Source organism: Artemia franciscana, chromosome 1 (assembly GCF_032884065.1).
Source record: "Artemia franciscana chromosome 1, ASM3288406v1, whole genome shotgun sequence".
In the NCBI taxonomy this organism is placed as follows: Eukaryota; Metazoa; Arthropoda; class Branchiopoda; order Anostraca; family Artemiidae; genus Artemia; species Artemia franciscana.
This window is the reverse complement of record NC_088863.1, coordinates 23,410,238-23,430,463: the sequence shown is the minus strand read 5'-3', so window position 1 is coordinate 23,430,463 and position 20,226 is coordinate 23,410,238. Positions and strand designations below refer to the sequence as shown.

Below are 20,226 nucleotides of genomic sequence, written 5' to 3'. Positions count from 1 at the left end.
GGATAGTTCTATCGAACATTAAAAATTAGTTTTAATCTAAATTGCAACCCAACAATTTAGTTTTCTAGGGTTGCCTAAAAGGCTTCATTGTATGATTCATTTATTCTATTTTTTCCTCAGAGACATTTCATACGAAAGAAGTAGTCGTACAAAATTTGGGGAGGATAAATTCAATCGAAATTGAAAGTTCTAGCGCCCTTTTAAGAGACAAAAGTTAACAGAGGACATCCAGCCCCCCCTCCACAACGCCCTTTAAGCTTAATCCCCAAAGACATCCGAACAAAATTTTGGTATGGCAACTTCGTTCAAAATTGTCTAAAGGTCAAACAACTATGCCCCCAGAAATATCATGGTCCCCACCATTCCTTGAGCCAAGGCCTATAAGTAATGCAAATTACCCATTGTTTACATACATGGCTTGCTATTGGGAAAGGGGGGCATGTTTGGTCACTGGTCTAAAAATAGGCTTGGGATATTGAGATGAAACTTTAAGGAGATATTGAGGCAGAATTTTAGTAGAATCAAAACACACTATCAGCATACTAGTAATCAAAAGGCTTATTAGGAATATCCCCGGAACATCTGAGAGTGTTAAGTTGAAACTTTCTGGGCATGTCAAGGGGAATGTTAAAAACTATTCGGAGGGTAATCAGTCCCTCCACGCCCCTTTTAGCTGCCCTCTACAAAATACATCGGATAAAATTTTGAGATAGTCATTTTGTTCAAATAGTCCAAATATCAAATAGCTATGTCTCCATGGATGACATCAACCCCCAGAGCCATTGGAGACAGAGCACGAAGTTATGCAAGTTCTTCATTGTTTAAACATAGGATTTTTTAAACATAGTATTAAGGTAGAACTTTCCAGAATCGGTAAGAAGAATATTGAACAAAATCAAAAACCAATATGATTACACTGGTTACCAAAGTGTATCTGTAATGTATTTGTAATGTCTCAGGAACGGCTGAAGGTATTAAGCTGAAACTTTAAGAGCATTTTTTTTTGGGGGGGGGGCGTTGCTGTTATTGAAAAGTGATTGGAGGGCCATCAGCCCCCATTCTGATTCTTTTTTGTATCCTTTCCCTAAAGACAGATCGGAATTTTAAAATAGCCATTTGGTTCAAAATAGTGAAAAGCTAAATAACTATACCTCTGGAGATACCATCCCCCCAGTATCCCAAGGGACAACAGTTGTAAATTATTGTAAATTTCCTATTGTTTGCAGACAGGAAATATTATAGGAAAAGGGAGAGACGTGTGACCCTTGGTGTGTCCAAAAAGGCTAAGGTATTAAGGTGACATCTTGAAAGTTCAGGACATCTTGAAATGATGTTTCAAAGTGATTGGATGTCGACCACCCACCCCGTCCTCACCCACTTTAAATTCTCCCCTCAACACTGAACAAAATTTTGAGATGACCATTTTACAAAATAGTCCAAGGTCCAATAATTATGCCTCCGGGGATGATACGATCCCCCCCCCCACCATCCAGCTCTCTTGACAAGCGTTGTAACTTATGCAGTTTGTCCATTGTTTACATATAGGATCTATTAACAAGAAAGGTTTTTTTTTTATCCTGGGTGTGTTTGAAAAGGCTAAGCGTATGTCATGCAAAACTTTAGAAAATGTTGAGGAGGATGTTGAACTAAATCAAGAGACATTATGTGCATTCAGGTTGTCAAAAGGGTGTATTTGCAATACCTCGGGAACGGTTGAAGAATAGGCGGGAAAAAAAAATCTATTTAAAAAAAATTCAACATTTGTAAATAAATAAATTTAACCACTACAGTAGGGTTCTCTGATACGCTGAATTTTATTAGGTGATTTTCGTTAGATTCATGATCTTCTAGGGATACTTCCCCCTTTTTTGAAAATAAGGAAAATATTTCAGGCTCTTATCTTTTGATGGTCCTAAACTTAATGAATTTTATATATTCGAAATCAGCATAATAAATCAATTCTTTTGATGTATCTATTAATGTAAAACATCTGCTTTTTAAAGATTTGGTTACTATTGAGCCAAGTCGCTCCTTACTATACATGGATCCATATTTAATTGGTGTCACCTCTTACAAAATTGTAGTTTTTTTTAAATACGAGTAAAGAGCAACATTACAATTTATTGCCTACAGACATCCCTTGCTCGCTTTGACATATGGCATCAATGGATAAACTCCCAATACTGTATAGGTAAATATTTATATATCCTTCCACTTTTCATCTCTATTTCTTTCCTACCGTTTTTATAATTTGAAAACTACAACATAGGTTAACAGGATAAATTACAAATTACCTTTCTGTGAAAAAATAAACTAGAAACATGACCGAAAGAAGATAACACTTCAATGTGTGTGGTTTAGAATAGAGAGGTTCCAAGGGGAGAATTTGAAAATGCTTCGTCTAAACGTGTACATGGCAATCCGTATAATTTGACACTTGACTCATTGCAGGGGCAGACGCAGCAAAAACTTTAGAGGGAAGAGGATAGGAAAGGGGGCTTTTTTTTACTAAAGTGTATCTTTAAGCATAATTTCCAAGTTTTGAATATTATTGCACTTTTCCCAAAAATTTTCATAATGAGACTTTGCACGAACCTAAGGAATATTCCTTTTCCCAAGTACAAAGCTATTCTATTATTTGATTGCAACCTTTTCTAAACATATGAAATTTCTTAATTATAGGTATTCTTTTGCTTCTGCACATTATTGTATCAACAATGGAAAACGTCATAGAAAATACCATCTCAACTAAAGGTACAAAATCATTACCAGGAACGCCTGGAACACACTACCCCATGATGTCAGATGTGATTCAAACAGAATTTCGCTGCCAAAGAGGAAAACTTGGATACTTTGCTGACAAGGATGCAGACTGTCAAGTAGGCTTTACCAATGGAGATGTTATAAATTTCTGTTTGAGCTAAAAGCTGTCATAGCTCTTAAAAAAAAAAAATAAAAAAAAAACAGGACAAGCAGTGAAGATTTACAAAATAAAAATGACAAAAGAAGCACCATTTTACAATGTGTTTACACAAGAGAAGAGTTTGTTTTTCTTAAAATTAAATAATAAAAAACAAGTTTTTTCAACTACAAGTAAGGAGTAGCATTAAAACTTAAAACAAACAGAAATTATTCCCTATATGAAAGGGGTTTGTCCCCTCCTCAACGCCTCGCTCTTTACGCTAAAGTTTTGAGCTTCGAGGCTTCTTAGATCATCTTAACACTTATGACCGAAATTTGCAGTTCACCCTAGAAGTTGAAAATAAACTACCGTTTTTAGATGTATTAATTATTCGTAATGCTGATAAACTGGATTTTACAATATATCGAAAGCCAACACAAAACAATAGATATCTTTACTTTAATTCAAATCACCCCCCACAAGTTAAAAGAGCAGTTGTAACTTCCCTCATTGATCGTGCCCTGAATATTTGCTCCTATTCATATATAAATGCAGAGATAAACTTTATCAGAGATATTCTTTTTGGTAATGGATACCCCATTCCTTTTGTCAATAAAATAATTAACCGTAGAATAAAAAGACATTCTTGTAAAATCGAAGAAGATACTTCACAATGTGAGGCCACTGATAAGCCCTCACATATTGTCTATCTTCCATATATCACAAAGATCACAACAAAATTAAAAAGTATTTGCACAAAAAATAATCTGTACGTAGTTTTTACTAATAATTTTAAAATTATCAATTTCTTAAATTCGGGTAAAGATAAGACCCCAGTTACTCGCCAAATAGGGGTCTATCAAATACCTTGTGATTGCAGAAAATACTATGTCGGCAGGATCCATCAGAATCTAGACAAACGGTTACAACAGCATGAAAATAACATAGACAAGGCCTTAATTTCAAATAGTTCCAACAACTCCTTTGATTCTGCTCTAGGTTGGCATATATTTAATAATCCGTCCTACATGATACTTTTTGAAAACTCTTCACTCATCAGTAATGATTTGGGAATAAAACAGGGTTTTCGAGAATCAATCGAAATTAATCTCAAAATAAATAATAATATTTCTTTGAACAGGGACTTAAGGGAATACTCACTAAATTTAAATTTAAATTTAATTTTAAATTTAAATTTAATTAAAAAAGATCTAACAAAATATTTTACTAAACCGATTTATAATAGTACTGAACCAACTACGAAAAGGCCTTTGAGACAGGCTGCTAAACAAGCAAGATTAGCTTTAAGAAATTGCATCTAATCATTTTATTCTCTTTAGTTTGAATGAGCTTATATTCTCATTTCATTCTTTTCGCCAGTCCTGGTTGAACTTCGTTGAAGTAAGGATGCTAGGGCTATTTAAAAAAAAAGTTTTAAAAAGTGTTTTTAGTTATTCAGTTTTAATCCTCACAATTTGATATAATTTCATTATATATATATATATATATATATATATATATATATATATATATATATATATATATATATATATATACTAGCTGTTGGGGTGGCGCTTCGCGCCACCCCAACACCTAGTTGGTGGGGCGCTTCGCGCCCCCCCAAGCCCCCCCGCGCGCGTAAGTCGTTACGCGCCATATTAGTTACGCGCCATTGTAGTTGTGTCCCTGTGTCCCACCTGTGAATATAGATAGATTTATATATGTGTTTCAAACTACGTAAAAATTGCGAATATACAACATTTTTGGCTTTCCCACTACTGGGAGCTTTCCGTTTCCAATTGCCAGCAATTTATCTGAAAATGTTTGACCAGAGTCATCGTTTTGCAATCGGACACGCATATTTGTAGTTAATTTTAATATTTTTAAGTGTGCCCATAAATTAGAATTTTTCAGGCAAGCATTCATTTCGTCTGCAGGAGTTAAGCTACGTAAAAATTGCGAATATACAACATTCTTGGCTTTCCCATTGTCTGTGCATATACAAAGCCGTATGTACTAATAAGGACGTCATATGCAAACGCTCTTTTTACAAACAAACAAACATGCATACACACAACTCGTTTTTATATAGATACATAGATAGATAGATACAATACAAATTAACTGCGTAAAAATTGCGAATATACAACATTTTTCGCTGTCCAATTGTCGCTGCATATATATAGATTGTCAGGTTTACCGACCCTCGAACATGCAACGTACAATTGTCCATGGGAAAAACAATCAGTATTAAGATCTATACCACATTTTTCTAATGATTGACCTTGAGCTTTGTTAATGGTGATTGCAAATGCTAATCGAATTGGGAATTGCAATCTTTTAAATTGAAAAGGCAGATCCGTTGGAATCATGGGAATGCGAGGAATAAGAACAGCCTCACCCTCAAAAGGCCCTGTCAAGATTGTGGCCTCTATTAGGTTTTCCATTGTTTTTTTACGGCAAGTCGCGTGCCATTGCAAAGCTTTGGTGGGTTGATATTTCTTAAAAGTATTATTGGTACGCCTAATTTTAGTTGTAGCACGTGTGGTGGAAATCCTGAAAGATCTATGGAATTTAAAAATTCAGATGGATAATTAACCGCTTCATTTGGTTCCAAAACTGTGTCGACTGACTTGTAAAGGACTGCCTGGTCTCGAATCTTGGTCAAAACAATATTGTTGATTTCGTGGACGTCTATATTTTTGGGTGCGAGAATCGCTCTTTCACTTAGCCATTTATTATTTTTATAATTTTTTAGAATATTCGGAAATACTTTTTCAATCAATTCATTTTTGGACGTCACTAAATTACAGAAATCAGCAGGTAGTTGTATACGTCCTGAAATTGAGTCTATCGTATCATAAATGTCTTTTTGTTCCGACGTTAACTTGGAAATGTTATTTTGTACATACGACAATAGATCACTCGTACTGTAACTTTGTTCACGATCCAATTCTACACATGTCGAAACAGCAGCGATACGGTTAGGTGAAGGTATTCCCAAATCCTGAAGAGGTTTGTTTGCCATACGTACGCACAAATCTTCTATAATAACTAGTGTAGTTATAAATTTCTGATGTAAAATCAAAAGTCATATCTGACGTCTCTAACTGTTTTCGATGGAGTATATCTTCGGACATTTTTGACTTATATTTTTCCCATAACTCTGTAGGAGCTGATGGAGAGCAAGTTGTTAAAATGATGCCAAACAATGCACGAATTTGACTTGGGGTTGACGTTTCGCACGCGTCATTGATGCAGTTATCCCAGTGTTGGTCATTCTCCAATAAATTCAGAGCTTGGCATGCACTACGGTAAGTGTCATGTATAGTACCGTTTACAGTTCTCAAATACTCAAAGGATGTCGGACCGGGTACATTCACCAAAAGCAGGCGTAGAAAGAAGCATTCATGTTGATTGGGGTGAATGGTGTAGAGTCTTCCTATCGTGGTATCTTTGAAGATGGTAGGTTAGCCGTCGACTGACTTACCCTGTTTTCGACGTTCAAATACTTTATTTTTAGTATTCTGTGTAATACGAAGGCACTTCAGTATACAGCAGTTTTTTTGCAAAAGAATCATTTTTGCAAAGCGAAAAAAAAGCTGTTAATTTTGTATCCGGTGGATTCAGGGCTCTTTGTTGCACGTTGGTTTCCGAGAAATAAACACGTTGACCATTCTGTAAATGTACCGCTAAGTGAACAACAGCTGGACTACGTTCATGTATCGGAAATGAAAGAATTCGCCAAACAGCTTCATTACTGCTTATGTATCTTCCAGCCTGATATTGTACGATTTCGTCGAAATCTTTGATTTAGGGCTGCAAGCCAAAAACTGCCATGTCACTGCCTTTGTTGACGTATTTACATATGTATTTGATTACCTTTACGGAGTTACAGTATTCAACGTTTATGTGTGCATTAAATGTTTTTGATAATAATGGGGAATATGGAACAACCCACTGGTTATCTACTTCGATAACCGGGACATATTCCCTCTGTCCCGGTCGTCATTTGTGTCCCGGTCTGTAATTTCTCTTTGAGTGTTTTTTCTTTTTGAGTATTTTTTAGTTTTTTACATTTTTTCTTTTTTCAGTTTTCTTTTTCTTCTTTATTTTTCAGCTTCACTATGAAATACATATCGCCGAACCTTTGTTTTTTTAACTAAAATCTGGTAGGCATTGATGACCTTATCCAAGTCAAAATCCCAAACCCAATCATCATCGCTATCATTTTCAGTTTTGATATGTTTTGACTCTCGCTGTCCAGGTGGATCTTCATCTAACTGCGCGGTTTTGCGTTCTTTAGCCTCAAGCCTGTTTCCTTGCTGTTCTTTTGATTCCTCGGCACGCTTTCTTTTCTGACTTTCTCTATCAGCAGCAAGTTTTTTGGCATAGACTCTTTGAGCATCTTCATCGGCTTCTGCCATTGTAAGTTCATCAGTCATTTTAAACTTAAACATTAATAGATTTCTACGTGAACATATATATCTTAAATATCTTTAATGACGTCACCGTCAAAGCAAAAATGACGACAACTAACTTCATGACGTCAGTCAACACAGAAACATGACGTCACCTGACAGACAGACAGACAACTTATTTTTATATATATAGATATATATATATATATATATATATATATATATATATATATATATATATATATATATATATATATATATATATATATATATATTTATATATATACTAGCTGTTGGGGTGGCGCTTCGCGCCACCCCAACACCTAGTTGGTGGGGCGCTTCGCGCCCCCCAAGCCCCCCCCCACGCGCGTAAGTCGTTACGCGCATTATTAGTTACGTGCCATTGTAGTTGTGTCCCTGTGTCCCACGTGTGAATATAGATAGATTTATATATGTGTTTCAAACTACGTAAAACTTGCGAATATACAACATTCTTGGCTTTCCCATTGTCTGTGCATATACAAAGCCTTACGTACTAATAATGCCGTCATATGCAAACGCTCTTTTTACAAACAAACAAACATGCATACACACAACTCGTTTTTGTATAGATAGATAGATAGATAGATACAAGACAAATTAACTGCGTAAAACTTGCGAATATACAACATTCTTCGCTGTCAAATTGTCGCTACATATAAATAGATTGTCAGGTTTACCGACCCTCGAACATGCAACGTACAATTGTCCATGGGAAAAACAATCAGTATTAAGATCTATACCACATTTTTCTAATGATTGACCTTGAGCTTTGTTAATGGTGATTGCAAATGCTAATCGAATTGGGAATTGCAATCTTTTAAATTGAAAAGGCAGATCCGTTGGAATCATGGGAATGCGAGGAATAAGAACAGCCTCACCCTCAAAAGGCCCAGTCAAGATTGTGGCCTCTATTAGGTTTTCCATTGTTTTTTTTTACGGCAAGTCGCGTGCCATTGCAAAGCTTTGGTGGGTTGATATTTCTTAAAAGTATTATTGGTACGCCTATTTTTAGTTGTAGCACGTGTGGTGGAAACCCTGAAAGATCTATGGAATTTAAAAATTCAGATGGATAATTAACCGCTTCATTTGGTTCCAAAACTGTGTCGACTGACTTGTAAAGGACTGCCTGGTCTCGAATCTTGGTCAAAACAATATTGTTGATTTCGTGGACGTCTATATTTTTGGGTGCGAGAATCGCTCTTTCACTTAGCCATTTATTATTTTTATAATTTTTTAGAATATTCGGAAATACTTTTTCAATCAATTCATTTTTGGACGTCACTAAATTACAGAAATCAGCAGGTAGTTGTATACGTCCTGAAATTGAGTCTACTGGGAGCTTTCCGTTTCCCATTGCCAGCAATAGATCTGAAAATGTTTGACCAGAGTCATCGTTTTGCAATCGGACACGCATATTTGTAGTTAATTTTAATATTTTTACGTGTGCCCATAAATTAGAATTTTTCAGGCAAGCATTCATTTCGTCTGCAGGAGTTGATCTAGGTATTACAGGTAATTTTTGCCTGAAATCTCCCGTAAAAGTCGAGGATATTGCTTTGTGCACCTTCCTTTGGCCATGCATGGTGAATTTTCGTTCAGTGCACCGCAAGGTCCATGTATTATATTTTTTACAATAATATAATGTAACCCCTTATCGACATTTTTATCAGGTATTTCAGCGGAAATCACATCATCAATTTCGTTCGAAGTAATTTTTTTATGTAGCCAGATTAGTATATGTGCGTGTGGCAAACCTCGTTTTTGCCATTCCACTGAGTACATCCAGCATCGCACTGACCCAAACACTTCAAATTTTACTATGTAGGTTATCAGTGATTTCAACTTTTGCCGGAAGACACGGGCCGTAATGTCATGCCTATGAACCGCCGATTGGCCTTGAAGTAAAAGCTGCAGTATCTCGTCCCAAGATTGATTACATGTAAATGTAATAAATAAATCTGGACGACCATAGAGACGAACATACGCAATAGCATCTTGAGCATATTCATGCATATGACGGGGACTGCCAGCATATGACGAAGGTAAAATTGTTAATCTTCCAACGTTTGTGGTATTACCGTCATTTATAACTGCATCTCGCAAATGAATGTATTGTTCAGAGCGGAGCTTGGTCTGATTCAGGCGGATATATAGCAAACGTTCTGATTCAATTTTAGCATACATATCAACGACAAATTGGTGAAACAATTCACGGCTTTTTAAAATATAATTTTTTTCATCCTGCCGAATCATTAGTCTATAGGAATAATAATGCATTGCACTGCATTTCTTATTCATTTCTTTGTTAGTGGCTGGATTCACCAATTTAATATTAAAGTGATGGCCGTTGGCTCCATCCCAAAAAAATGATAGGATATTGTAGGGCATCGTAGCATCGATGAGTTTCAGCAATTCTTAACAACTGAGCGTTTCGCTTATGAAGAATAATATCTCGAGGTAAAAACTGATCACCGACCATAACGATTGCCACTTCGTCGATAGTTGGAGCATTGTATCTACGCACATGTTGGCCAGGAGGCGTTTTGTCAGCGGAAATGACAATTTTATGCGTATCAGTAGGCATCAAATCGATGGCTGTTTTGAACAGACGAACTAAATTATTATTTTCGTGGAAAAGATGTTGCAATTGGGAAACGATTGTCCTTTCAACCTTGGGAGAAATTTCGCAACGTGCATTCAATTCAGAATTTCTATCACTGATGAAGTACAATTGTAAAAATTTATGATTCTCGCCTGAGAATGGTAGAAGGGACCCTGCTCTATGATAAATTTGCCCTTTTACTTTGAAAGTAGACATAAATTGATCCGGATTTTCGATTTGGGCTCCAAACGACGTCATTTGGAAACATGAGTTGTATTTTCTGATTTTTGACAAAAAACGCTTAGATTCTGACGTAGTTCCAGTAAGGAAAGTCTTCAATGGCTCTGGTGGTGCAGCCAATAGAGGAAGTTTAACTTTTCCTGAGGCGCAACACATTCCCATTGTTTCACCATTGAATTTCAAGGCCTTGCAATAGGGACAAATTTTAGACATTGTCCCGATTTGAACACATCTACTCAAGCTATAATCATCGACTGGGCTGTATCTGAATGCCAGGCGATAACTTTCAGGTTGCTCTGATTCCTCGGCACGCTTTCTTTTGTTACTTTCTCTATCAGCAGCAAGCCTGATTTCTTGCTGTTCTTGTGATTCCTCGGCACGCTTTCTTTTCTTACTTTCTCTATCAGCAGCAAGCCTGATTTCTTGCTGTTCTTGTGATTCCTCGGCACGCCTTCTTTTTTCACTTTCTCTTTTAGCAGCAAGTCTGCTTTCGCGTTGCTCTGGTAGTTCCTCGGCACGCTTTCTTTTCTGACTTTCTCTATCAGCAGCAAGTTTTTTGGCATAGACTCTTTGAGCATCTTCATCGGCTTTTGCCATTGTAAGTTCATCAGTCATTTTAAACTTAAACATTAATAGATTTCTACGTGAACATATGTGTCTTAAATATCTTTAATGACGTCACCGTCATAGCAAAAATGACGACAACTAATTTCATGACGTCAGTCGACACAGAAACATGACGTCACCTGATCCACAGACAGACAACTATATATATATATATATATATATATATATATATATATATATATATATATATATATATATATATATATATATATATATTAGTTTCTCTCTTATTCTTGTATTGTGCTGAAGACGGCGCTTGGACATAGGGCCGAAATATCTACAGAAATAATTTCCACTGTCTTGAAAAAAAAATTCCCTATTGTCTCTACTTTGTATTTGTTTGTTATGGAAAGGTAGTGTGGTCTTCGTCGCTATTTTCGTCTAGCTTATGGGGAGCAGTTGACCTATGATATCTTTTATTTTATTAGTCTAGGTAAAAAACATGCTAATATTATCAATCAACAAAATTTTTTAGAATCCTGTAGAAATGAAAACCTTATTCCCAAGTCTTTAAGATATAAATTACATTTAAATACCCGGAAAGAAGCGCAATTTGTCCATACACTACAGTTAAAAACCTTAGTCCATATTATTAAGGACAAAAAACAGAAACGACATATTATTTCTTCAGAGAGAAAATCGTTGAAAACTTTTTTGCTGGAAAACCTGTCCACCGTTGATTTTGCTCAAGTTGTTAGATTAGAAAGGAATTTGTTTAGCCACGATTTTCGCTTGTCCAAGGTACGCCTGTATAAAAAATTGGAAGGCTTACGAAATGAATCTTCGATGAGAAACCGTATTTATTCTCCAAGATTCACTCCTGGACCTGCTATCGTTAGCCTCTCTTCTAAAACATTGGAACCCCAGGAAATCGAAACACTAGAAAAAGGTCCAAAATTTTCTTTTCTACCGAAACAGGTTCCTGTGGAAGATATAGTTTCCTCTCTAGAGTCCGCTTTGCATAAACACTATCCTTCTGTCTGTAACCCGGATGAAGTTAGATCTGGTCTTATAAATATCCTCTATAACAGCCAAAAAAAGTTTAAGCCTCCTACCAATTCCACACCGGAAAATTTGCATGACATAAAAATACTATCTAATCTCCGAAAAGATCCTTCTATTATAATAACTAAAGCAGACAAAAGCAATTCACTTGTTGTCATGAATACGACAGACTATGACAACAAAATTCTTTCGCATTTAAATGGCACAATTACATATAAAACAATAACTCATGATCCTACTGATCAGTTCACTAATAATATTATAAATGAATTAAAACAGCTAAAACAAAATGGTAAAATCACCCCACAACTATACAATAAATTTTTCCCCGTGGCAGTTTCTGTCCTAAACTCTACGGTTTACCAAAAATACATAAACAGGGTATTCCCTTAAGACCTATCGTAGCTTGTACTAAAGCCCCCGCTGCCAATATTGGAAAATGGCTTTGTACAGCTTTCAAACCTTTATTGTATTCTCAAAATTCCTATATTCGTAACTCGGCAGATTTGGTTAAAAAACTTAGCAACACAAGTATTTCAGAAAACATAATAGTTAGTAGTTTCGACATTGTTTCCATGTATACAAATATAGATGTAACTATTTCAGAGGAATTATTAAAAAGAGCTTATATTCTCATTTCATTCTTTTCGCCAGTCCTGGTTGAACTTCATTGAAGTAAGGATGCTAGGGCTATTTTTAAAAAAAGTTTTAAAAAGTGTTTTTAATTATTCAGTTTTAATCCTCACAATTTGATGTAACTTCATATATATATATATATATATATATATATATATATATATATATATATATATATATATATATACTAGCTGTTGGGGTGGCGCTTCGCGCCACCCCAACACCTAGTTGGTGGGGGCGCTTCGCGCCCCCCCAAGCCCCCCCGCGCGCGTAAGTCGTTACGCGCCATATTAGTTACGCGCCATTGTAGTTGTGTCCCTATGTCCCACCTGTGAATATAGATATATATATATATATATATATATATATATATATATATATATATATATATATATATATATATATATATATATATATATATATATATATATATATATATATATATATATGTTTTTAACTACGTAAAACTTGCGAATATACAACATTCTTTGCTGTCCCATTGTCTGTGCATATAAATAGATTGTCAGGTTTACCGACTCTTGAACATGCAACATATAATGGTCCATGGGAAAACAATCCGTATTCAGATCTATACCTCATGATTCTAATGATTGCCCTTGAGCTTTGTTGATGGTGATTGCTAATCGACCATTCCCTGAGTCGCCATCGTCATTTATATATCCCCCTGTGCACCCCGGCGTCCCCTTTGTAGTTATGTCCCTGTGTCCCGGTCGTCATTTATATTCCCTGTGTCCCGGTCGTCATTTGTGTCCCGGTGTTCCAGTCTGTGATTTCTCTTTGAGTGTCCCGGGCGTCATTTATATTCCTTGTGTCCCGGTGTCCCGGTCGTCATTTATATCCCCCTGTGCCCCCCGGCGTCCCCATTGTAGTTGTGTCCCTGTGTCCCGGTCGTCATTTATATTCCCTGTGTCCCGGTCGTCATTTGTATCCCGGTGTCCCGGTCTGTATATACATTCGTTTTTTAGTTTTGTTTTTCTCCTTTATTTTTTTCCTTTTTTCTTTTTTTTCTTTTTTAGTTTATTTAGATTTTTAGATTTTTTAGTTTTTTTATTAGTTTTTAGTTTTTTTGTAGTTTTTACCATTTTTTTAGTTTTTTTAGTTTTTTTTTTTTTTACTTATGTCCTGGTCGTCATTTATACTCCCTGTGTCCCGGTCGTCATTTGTGTCTCGGTGCTTTGTTGATTGCTAATTTAGTTTTTTTAGTTTTTTTAGTTTTTTAGCTTTTTTAGTTTTTTTTATTAGTTTTTAGGTTTTTTTTAGTTTTTGCCTTTTTTTAGTTTTTTCAGTTTTTTTTAGTTTTTAGTTTTTTACCTTTTTTTTTAGTTTTTTTTAGTTTTTTAGCTTTTTTAGTTTTTTTTCTTTTTAGTTTTTTTTGTAGTTTTTACCTTTTTTAGTTTTTTTTCTTCTTTTGTATTAGTGTGAAATAATTCAGACGTCATATGCGGACAAACACGACGCCACTCGACAGACAGACAGACAGACATAACCCACAAACAACTTATTTTTATATATATTTATTCATATTTTTTTAGTTTTCTTTTTCTCTTTTATTTTTCAGTTTTTTCCTTTTTTTTAGTTTTTTTCTTTTTTAGTTTTTAGTTTTTTTTAGTTTTTTTTAGTTTTTTTAGTTTTTTAGCTTTTTTAGTTTTTTTATTAGTTTTTATTTTTTTTGTAGTTTTTGCCTTTTTTTATTTTTTTCAGTTTTTTTTAGTTATTAGATTTTTACCTTTTTTTAGTTTTTTTTAGTTTTTTAGCTTTTTTAGTTTTTTTTTCTTTTTAGTTTTTTTGTAGTTTTTACCTTTTTTAGTTTTTTTCTTCTTTTGTATTAGTGTGAAATAATTCAGACGTCATATGCGAACAAACATGACGTCACCTGATCCATCCACAGATCCACACACAGACAACTTATTTTTATATATATAGATATATATATATAGTTTCTCTCTAATTCTTGTATTGTGCTGAAGACGGCCCTTGGACATAGGGTCGAAATATCTACAGAAATAATTTCCACTGTCTTGAAAAAAATTTTCCCTATTGTCTCTACTTTGTATTTGTTTGCTAAAGTTTTTTAATTGTTTTAAAAAGTAGAGATGTGAGAAAGAGTCAAACTTTAGCGTAAAGAGTGGGGCGTTAAAGAGGGGACAACCCGTTCCATATACGGAATAATTCCTGTTCGTTTTAAGTTTTAATGTCGCTCCTTACTTGCAGTTAAATAAACTTGTCTTTTTTCATTTAATTTCTAAACGTTTTGGAGTTAATGCATGTTTTGATTTTGGCTCACCAAACATGAATAAATAAAGCGAAATTTGCGTAATAATTTTTTTTTTGGCTAAACGGCTTTCTCATAATTTTGATCGGACGATTTTGATGAAAGAAGGGATGGGGGAGGATGCCTAGTTGCCCTCCAATCTTTGGTTACTTAAAAATGCAACTACATCTTTTATTTTTTGTTTACGAACGTTTTTGTTAGTAATAAACATACGTACCTTACGAATTGACTTACGAAACAAACTTCTATATTTATGTATATGAGGGGGCTCACCCCCTCGTCAATTCCTCGCTCATTACACTAAAGCTTGAATTTTGTCCCAAATCTACAAGAATGACCCTTGAATCAGAAATACCATAGAATAAATAGTTGAAATTACTAAAAATACTTAAAGAGCAAGGTATAAGAGACGAAAAAGCTGCTCAATATTTTCAATTGAAAAAAAATTATTGGTTTTCTCATTGTTTTTTTTTAATAGTTATAGAAAATCCTGCGCCCTTCATGGAAATTCTCTTCCCTTGGGAAAAATTCCTCCATGGAAAGAACCTCCCACGTTACCCCCTCCCCTTGACCCACCCCAAAGCGAAAAAATCCCCCCTGAAAACGTCTCTACACTTCATAATAACTATTACTATATGTAAACAACAGTCAAAGTTTGTAACTTGAAGCCCCTCCGCCAGGGACTGTGGGGGATAAAGTCATCCTCAAAGACACATTTTTTAGATTTTCGAATAGGGTGAACAGAAAGGCTACCTAAAAATTTTGATCCAGTGACTTTGGGGAAAAAATGTGCGTGGGAGGAGGCCTGGGTGCCCTCCAATTTTTTGGTCACTTAAAAAGGGCACTAGAACTTTTAATTTCCGTTAGAATTGGCCCTCCTTGCAACATTCTAGGACCACTGGGCTGATACAATCACTCGTAGGATAAAAGAAACAAACAAACCAACATAATACATAGCTCCCCCAACATAATCCCCTCTTCTCAACCCTTCCCTCCAACCAAAAAATACCCCTGAAAACGTCTGTACACTTCCTAATAACCATTACTATATGTAAACGCTGGTCAAAATTTTTAATATACAGCCCCTCCCATGGGGACTGTTGGGAAGTAAGTCGTCCTCAAAGACATAGTTAGAAGATTTTTTAACTATGCTGAATAATGTGGCTATCTCATTTGAACTGATGACTTTGGTAAAAAATGAGCATGGGAAGCGGCCTAGGTGCCCTCCAATTTTTTGGGTAACTTAAAAAGGGAACTAGAACTTTTCATTTCCGTTAGAATGAGCCCCTCTTGCGATATTCTAGGACTGCTGGGTCGATAAGATCACCCCTGGGAAAAAAAAAGAACAAAAAAACAAACAAACAAATAAACATGCATCCATCAAAATTCCACATTTTTGTGGAATTTCTATTCCACATATGGTTCTACCATATGTGGAATTGCCACATATGGCTATACCATATAGAATATCCATATGGCTATACCATATGGTTCTCTGATATGCTGAATCTGATGGTGTGGTTTCATTAAGATTCCATGACTTTTAGTGTTTCTCCCTATTTTCTAAAATAAGACAAAGTTTCTCAGGCTTGTAACTTTTGATGGGTAAGACTGAACTTTATGAAACTTATATTCTTAAAATCAGCCTTAAAATGCAATTCTTTTGATGTAACTAAAGGTATTAAAATTCTGTTTCTTTCAGTTTTGGTTACTATTGAGCTGGGTTGCTCCTTACAACTGTTTGTTACCACAAACTGTTTGACAAAACTATAGCTCTCTCAATTTTAACTCAATTTAATACAATCATTATTTAATAAGAGGTGTTTGGCACTGATAAACCAGGTTCTTGAAACAAAGTTAGAAATATCAGTTTAACAAAAAAAGAAAAATCTTATAAACTGGATTGTTGAACTGCAAAATGTGGAAAAGCAAAAGTAAAAATTAGAATTTAACATTCTTTTATAAGTGCTTTTTCTAGATTATATTAAGCATAGACATAAAAAATATAAGAAATAAGGATTCCAACATTAAAAAACTAAATCTTATTAAGTGAGAGGGAAGGTATCATCAGCCTCCTCTTTTGGATTGGCCCAAAAATTTTCAAAGCCAAAATTAATTAATTGCAGAGTGAATCTTATATAGACAATTGTTAATTATATTCAAAATAATTTCTCAATTTAGTTCATTGAAAAAATAAAATTATAATTATATATTTTTGACATATAAGTATAATTGTGTAATTTTACATTTCAATATCATTATTTTTCATTATACATGTAAAATTGCCATAACCCCAAATGCACTTCATGAAATCTAAAAAAAATGCAAATTTGCTGGCAAGATGACACAAATGCTGCACTATTGTGGCATATTATGGTCATGATGTATTTCATTACATTGTATTTATCATTGATGTCATTACATGTCACTTACATTCAAAAAAAATTTAAGCTATAAACAAGGAGCAATTCCACTTCTGCCCCTTGTACCAAATATAGTTATCAGACATCTTTTGGCTGCTAAAGGTTCCATAGTTGTAGGCTATAGCTAAAAGTTCTTTGAAACCATTATTGTTTTTAAAATGGTATCTATCTAGTTTGTTGATGAGAGACAACTTTTTGAGGAGGGCTGTCATGCTGGTAAGCAGTCTAATTGTTGAAGTGGTGATTAGCTGTCCAACTACTGGGTATCTTATCCTATTTGAATTTTAAATGAAAAATTCCAAAATAAGTGTATATGGTAATTATACCAAATGTTAATGAAATTTCATAAGCTGGTATAGATTATTCACCATAGAGGCTAATTATTTGACAAGAGCTTTTAAACTAGTTCTAGACATCATTTGACTTTCAATGTAAAGTGATACTCAAACATATGAGAGGCTGAGGTAATACAAACAAAGTAGGTGTCTTTTTGTTTTTCTTTGCTCCTTACTTGTCAAATCATATATTCTTTGAAAGCTTTCTGTCTGTTAGATATGACTATGGGGTAATTTCCTTTGCTTAGACTCAGAGATCCAAATAAAACCACTTTTTTCTTACAATTCTAGTAAAACTCTAAACAAGAGACTATGGTCTATCTCAGAAAGTAATAAATGTTTTCTGTCAATTCTTGATAGGTAATCTATGCAAACATCTAAGGTTAAATATATAAAAGGTAAAGATAATAGCCTGATAAAATCTCTCCAGGGTATACTTTAGGCCTTGGATTCATTCACCTAACTCAGCTACTTTCCAAGATAGCAAGAATCCTTTAAATCAGAACTTGACAACAATTCCATCTTGGCATATATATAAGATTTCTTTTACTATGGAAGTTTATGAAGCTGAGTCTTAATTAGTTTCAAAATTTTGTAACATAAAGATTGATAAAGGTAATCAAAGGTCAGTGCACTCTGTAGAGTAAAGGAATAGAGGTGTGTGCTTCAAAATACCTTCTTAGTGGTGTATTTTTGGCCTTGGGTCCATTCCTGGACCTAGGAATGGATCAAGGTAGCCTATATATCTCTAAGGACTATTTCTCCAAGGAAGTAAAAAGCCCCTAAGCTAAACTAGAATTTTACCAATAAGTCTCTCTGGTAAGTTGCATTTGAAGTACCTAGAAATTTAATAAAACTAGAAATTTTAGGAAACCTGCACCTCCACCCATGTAAACTATTGTCTTGAACCTCCTTTAATCTCCCTTCCTTCAAACAAAAGTGAAAGATCAGCCTTGGCAAAGCATTTCTGGTAACATGGTCTAGCCTAAATTAAATGCTTTCCCATTCAGGAACCCCAATACTGTTCACACAGGCTTAGCCAAGGCTGAACAAACCTCCCAAAGAAAAAACATAGCATAGACTAACAAATCTAGCTTGTGCCCTAAGACAACCTAGCCTGGTCAGAACAACAATAGTCAAAATTTGATTACCAACTTCTTTTAAGTGAGATGATATATATATATATATATATATATATATATATATATATATATATATATATATATATATATATATATATATATATAAGTTGGCCTAGGCTATAGCCTAAAGCTATTTTCTAACATCAGGGAGGCCTAGATAGCCTATAGTAGTACAAAGTATCCTACGCTTTTTTATACAGAAAACAGAACAGCATCAAAGTCGAGATTCATTGAATATGACATGGAAATGGCCATATAGTCAGTCTGCTGGTTATGAGGTTACAACTTACAGATAGTAATACAAACAGTGTGATCATCTGTTTGAATTTACACACCACTTTATGAACGTATCAAACAGTTCTGGTAACGAACTGTAAGTAAGGAGCGATTTAGCCCAATAGTTATTGTAACTGCAGAAGACAAAAAATTAATAACAATAGATACATCAAAAGAATTGCCTATTTATACTCATTCTAAATACATGAAATCCATTGTCAACCTTTAAAAGCTACAAGTCCGACAAAATTTCCCTAAATCTCGTAATAGAGAGGTAACACCCTTAAAGAGTCAAGGAATAGTAATGAAAATCATACAACCATATTCAAGTGTCAGAAAACTGTGATGTTGAGGTTTCTAATTCCTATTTGCAAAAATATGGAACCTTGAATTTTTGTCAGAAGAAAGATCACGGATGCGTGTTTATTCGTTTGATTTTCGGGAATGATTGTTCTAAACCAATGGTCCTAGAAAATCGGGAGTGGGCTCATTCAAACTGGAATTAAAAGATAAAGTGCCTCTGAAGTGAAAAGACATATTGGAGGCAACACTCTCCCTCCCAAACCCCTTTTTCCTCGAAGCTATCCACTTAAAATTTTGAAATATCCTTTTCGTCCAGCGTAGTTGAAAAGTCAAATAACTGTGGCTTTGGGGATAAAATAACCCCAAGAGCTCATGAGAGAAGGACTGTTAGTTATAAAAATACCCGTTTTTTAAAGATTGTATTTGTTATTGGGGAGTAGATCGACATATCTGGGGGAAGGATTTTTGAGGGGGGAAATTTTTGGTAAAAGGGAAGTTTCTGATGGTAATATTATATGTTTACCATACGCACAGTTCCCATACGAAACTTTTTTTGTCTTACTTTCTCTTTGCCGACTGAACATTACATCTGAAGATGTTCCGGGACATTAGTCAGGGGGATTTCACTGTGAGTTTGCAATTATCTAATTTTTTTGTTGGGGGATTTTCCACAAGAGGTATTCTCTTTGGGAGACTCCTCCACGGGAGAAGCTTAATTCAGGGGGATTTCCAAAAAACTTTTCCAAAGAGGGGGATTTATGGCATGGTTTGAAAAACAACATGAAATTAAATTAAAAATTGAGGAGAATTTTCTGGGTGGAATAAGTCCGTAGTATATTTTTCGAAGCGAACTTCGCTTTTTCAGCTGCATCTATTTCTATTGAGACTCAATATTTGTCAAGGATGAACCAGGACGAACTTCCTCAAAGAGGCTGAAATACAGCTTCAATTATACCAGTTTTTTGTCCATATTTATTTC

At 34.8% G+C, this 20,226-nt stretch overlaps 2 protein-coding genes across 8 annotated transcripts in view; one reads left to right on the top strand and one right to left on the bottom strand.

Moving 5' to 3' along the window:
• Positions 1 to 20,226, bottom strand: part of LOC136027114 (methyltransferase-like protein 25B) — a 125,471-nt gene that overhangs the window by 74,379 nt on the left and 30,866 nt on the right. Inside the window, exons 1-2 of one of the 7 annotated variants that reach the window (XM_065704094.1) lie at positions 18,959 to 19,020; positions 14,986 to 15,093 (exon numbers count right to left, since the gene is read on the bottom strand). The exons of 1 other annotated variant lie outside the window; for it this stretch is intronic. Coding sequence is in view for 3 of the 6 variants with exons in the window: in XM_065704121.1 (XP_065560193.1) it covers positions 18,959 to 18,985 (27 nt within the window). In the remaining 3 variants the exon portion in view is untranslated. Of the gene's footprint in view, positions 1 to 2,769; positions 2,909 to 14,985; positions 15,094 to 18,854; positions 19,104 to 19,264; positions 19,284 to 20,226 lie in introns of those variants that run through there. 5 more of the 7 variants (XM_065704086.1, XM_065704121.1, XM_065704070.1 and 2 more) reach the window with 5 other exon arrangements.
• LOC136027096 (putative uncharacterized protein DDB_G0282133) overlaps positions 1 to 20,226 on the top strand; it is a 43,702-nt gene that overhangs the window by 14,661 nt on the left and 8,815 nt on the right. The window contains exon 2 of the mRNA XM_065704049.1: positions 2,683 to 2,879. Within this exon, the coding sequence (XP_065560121.1) occupies positions 2,683 to 2,879 (197 nt within the window). The remainder of the gene's footprint in view (positions 1 to 2,682; positions 2,880 to 20,226) is intronic.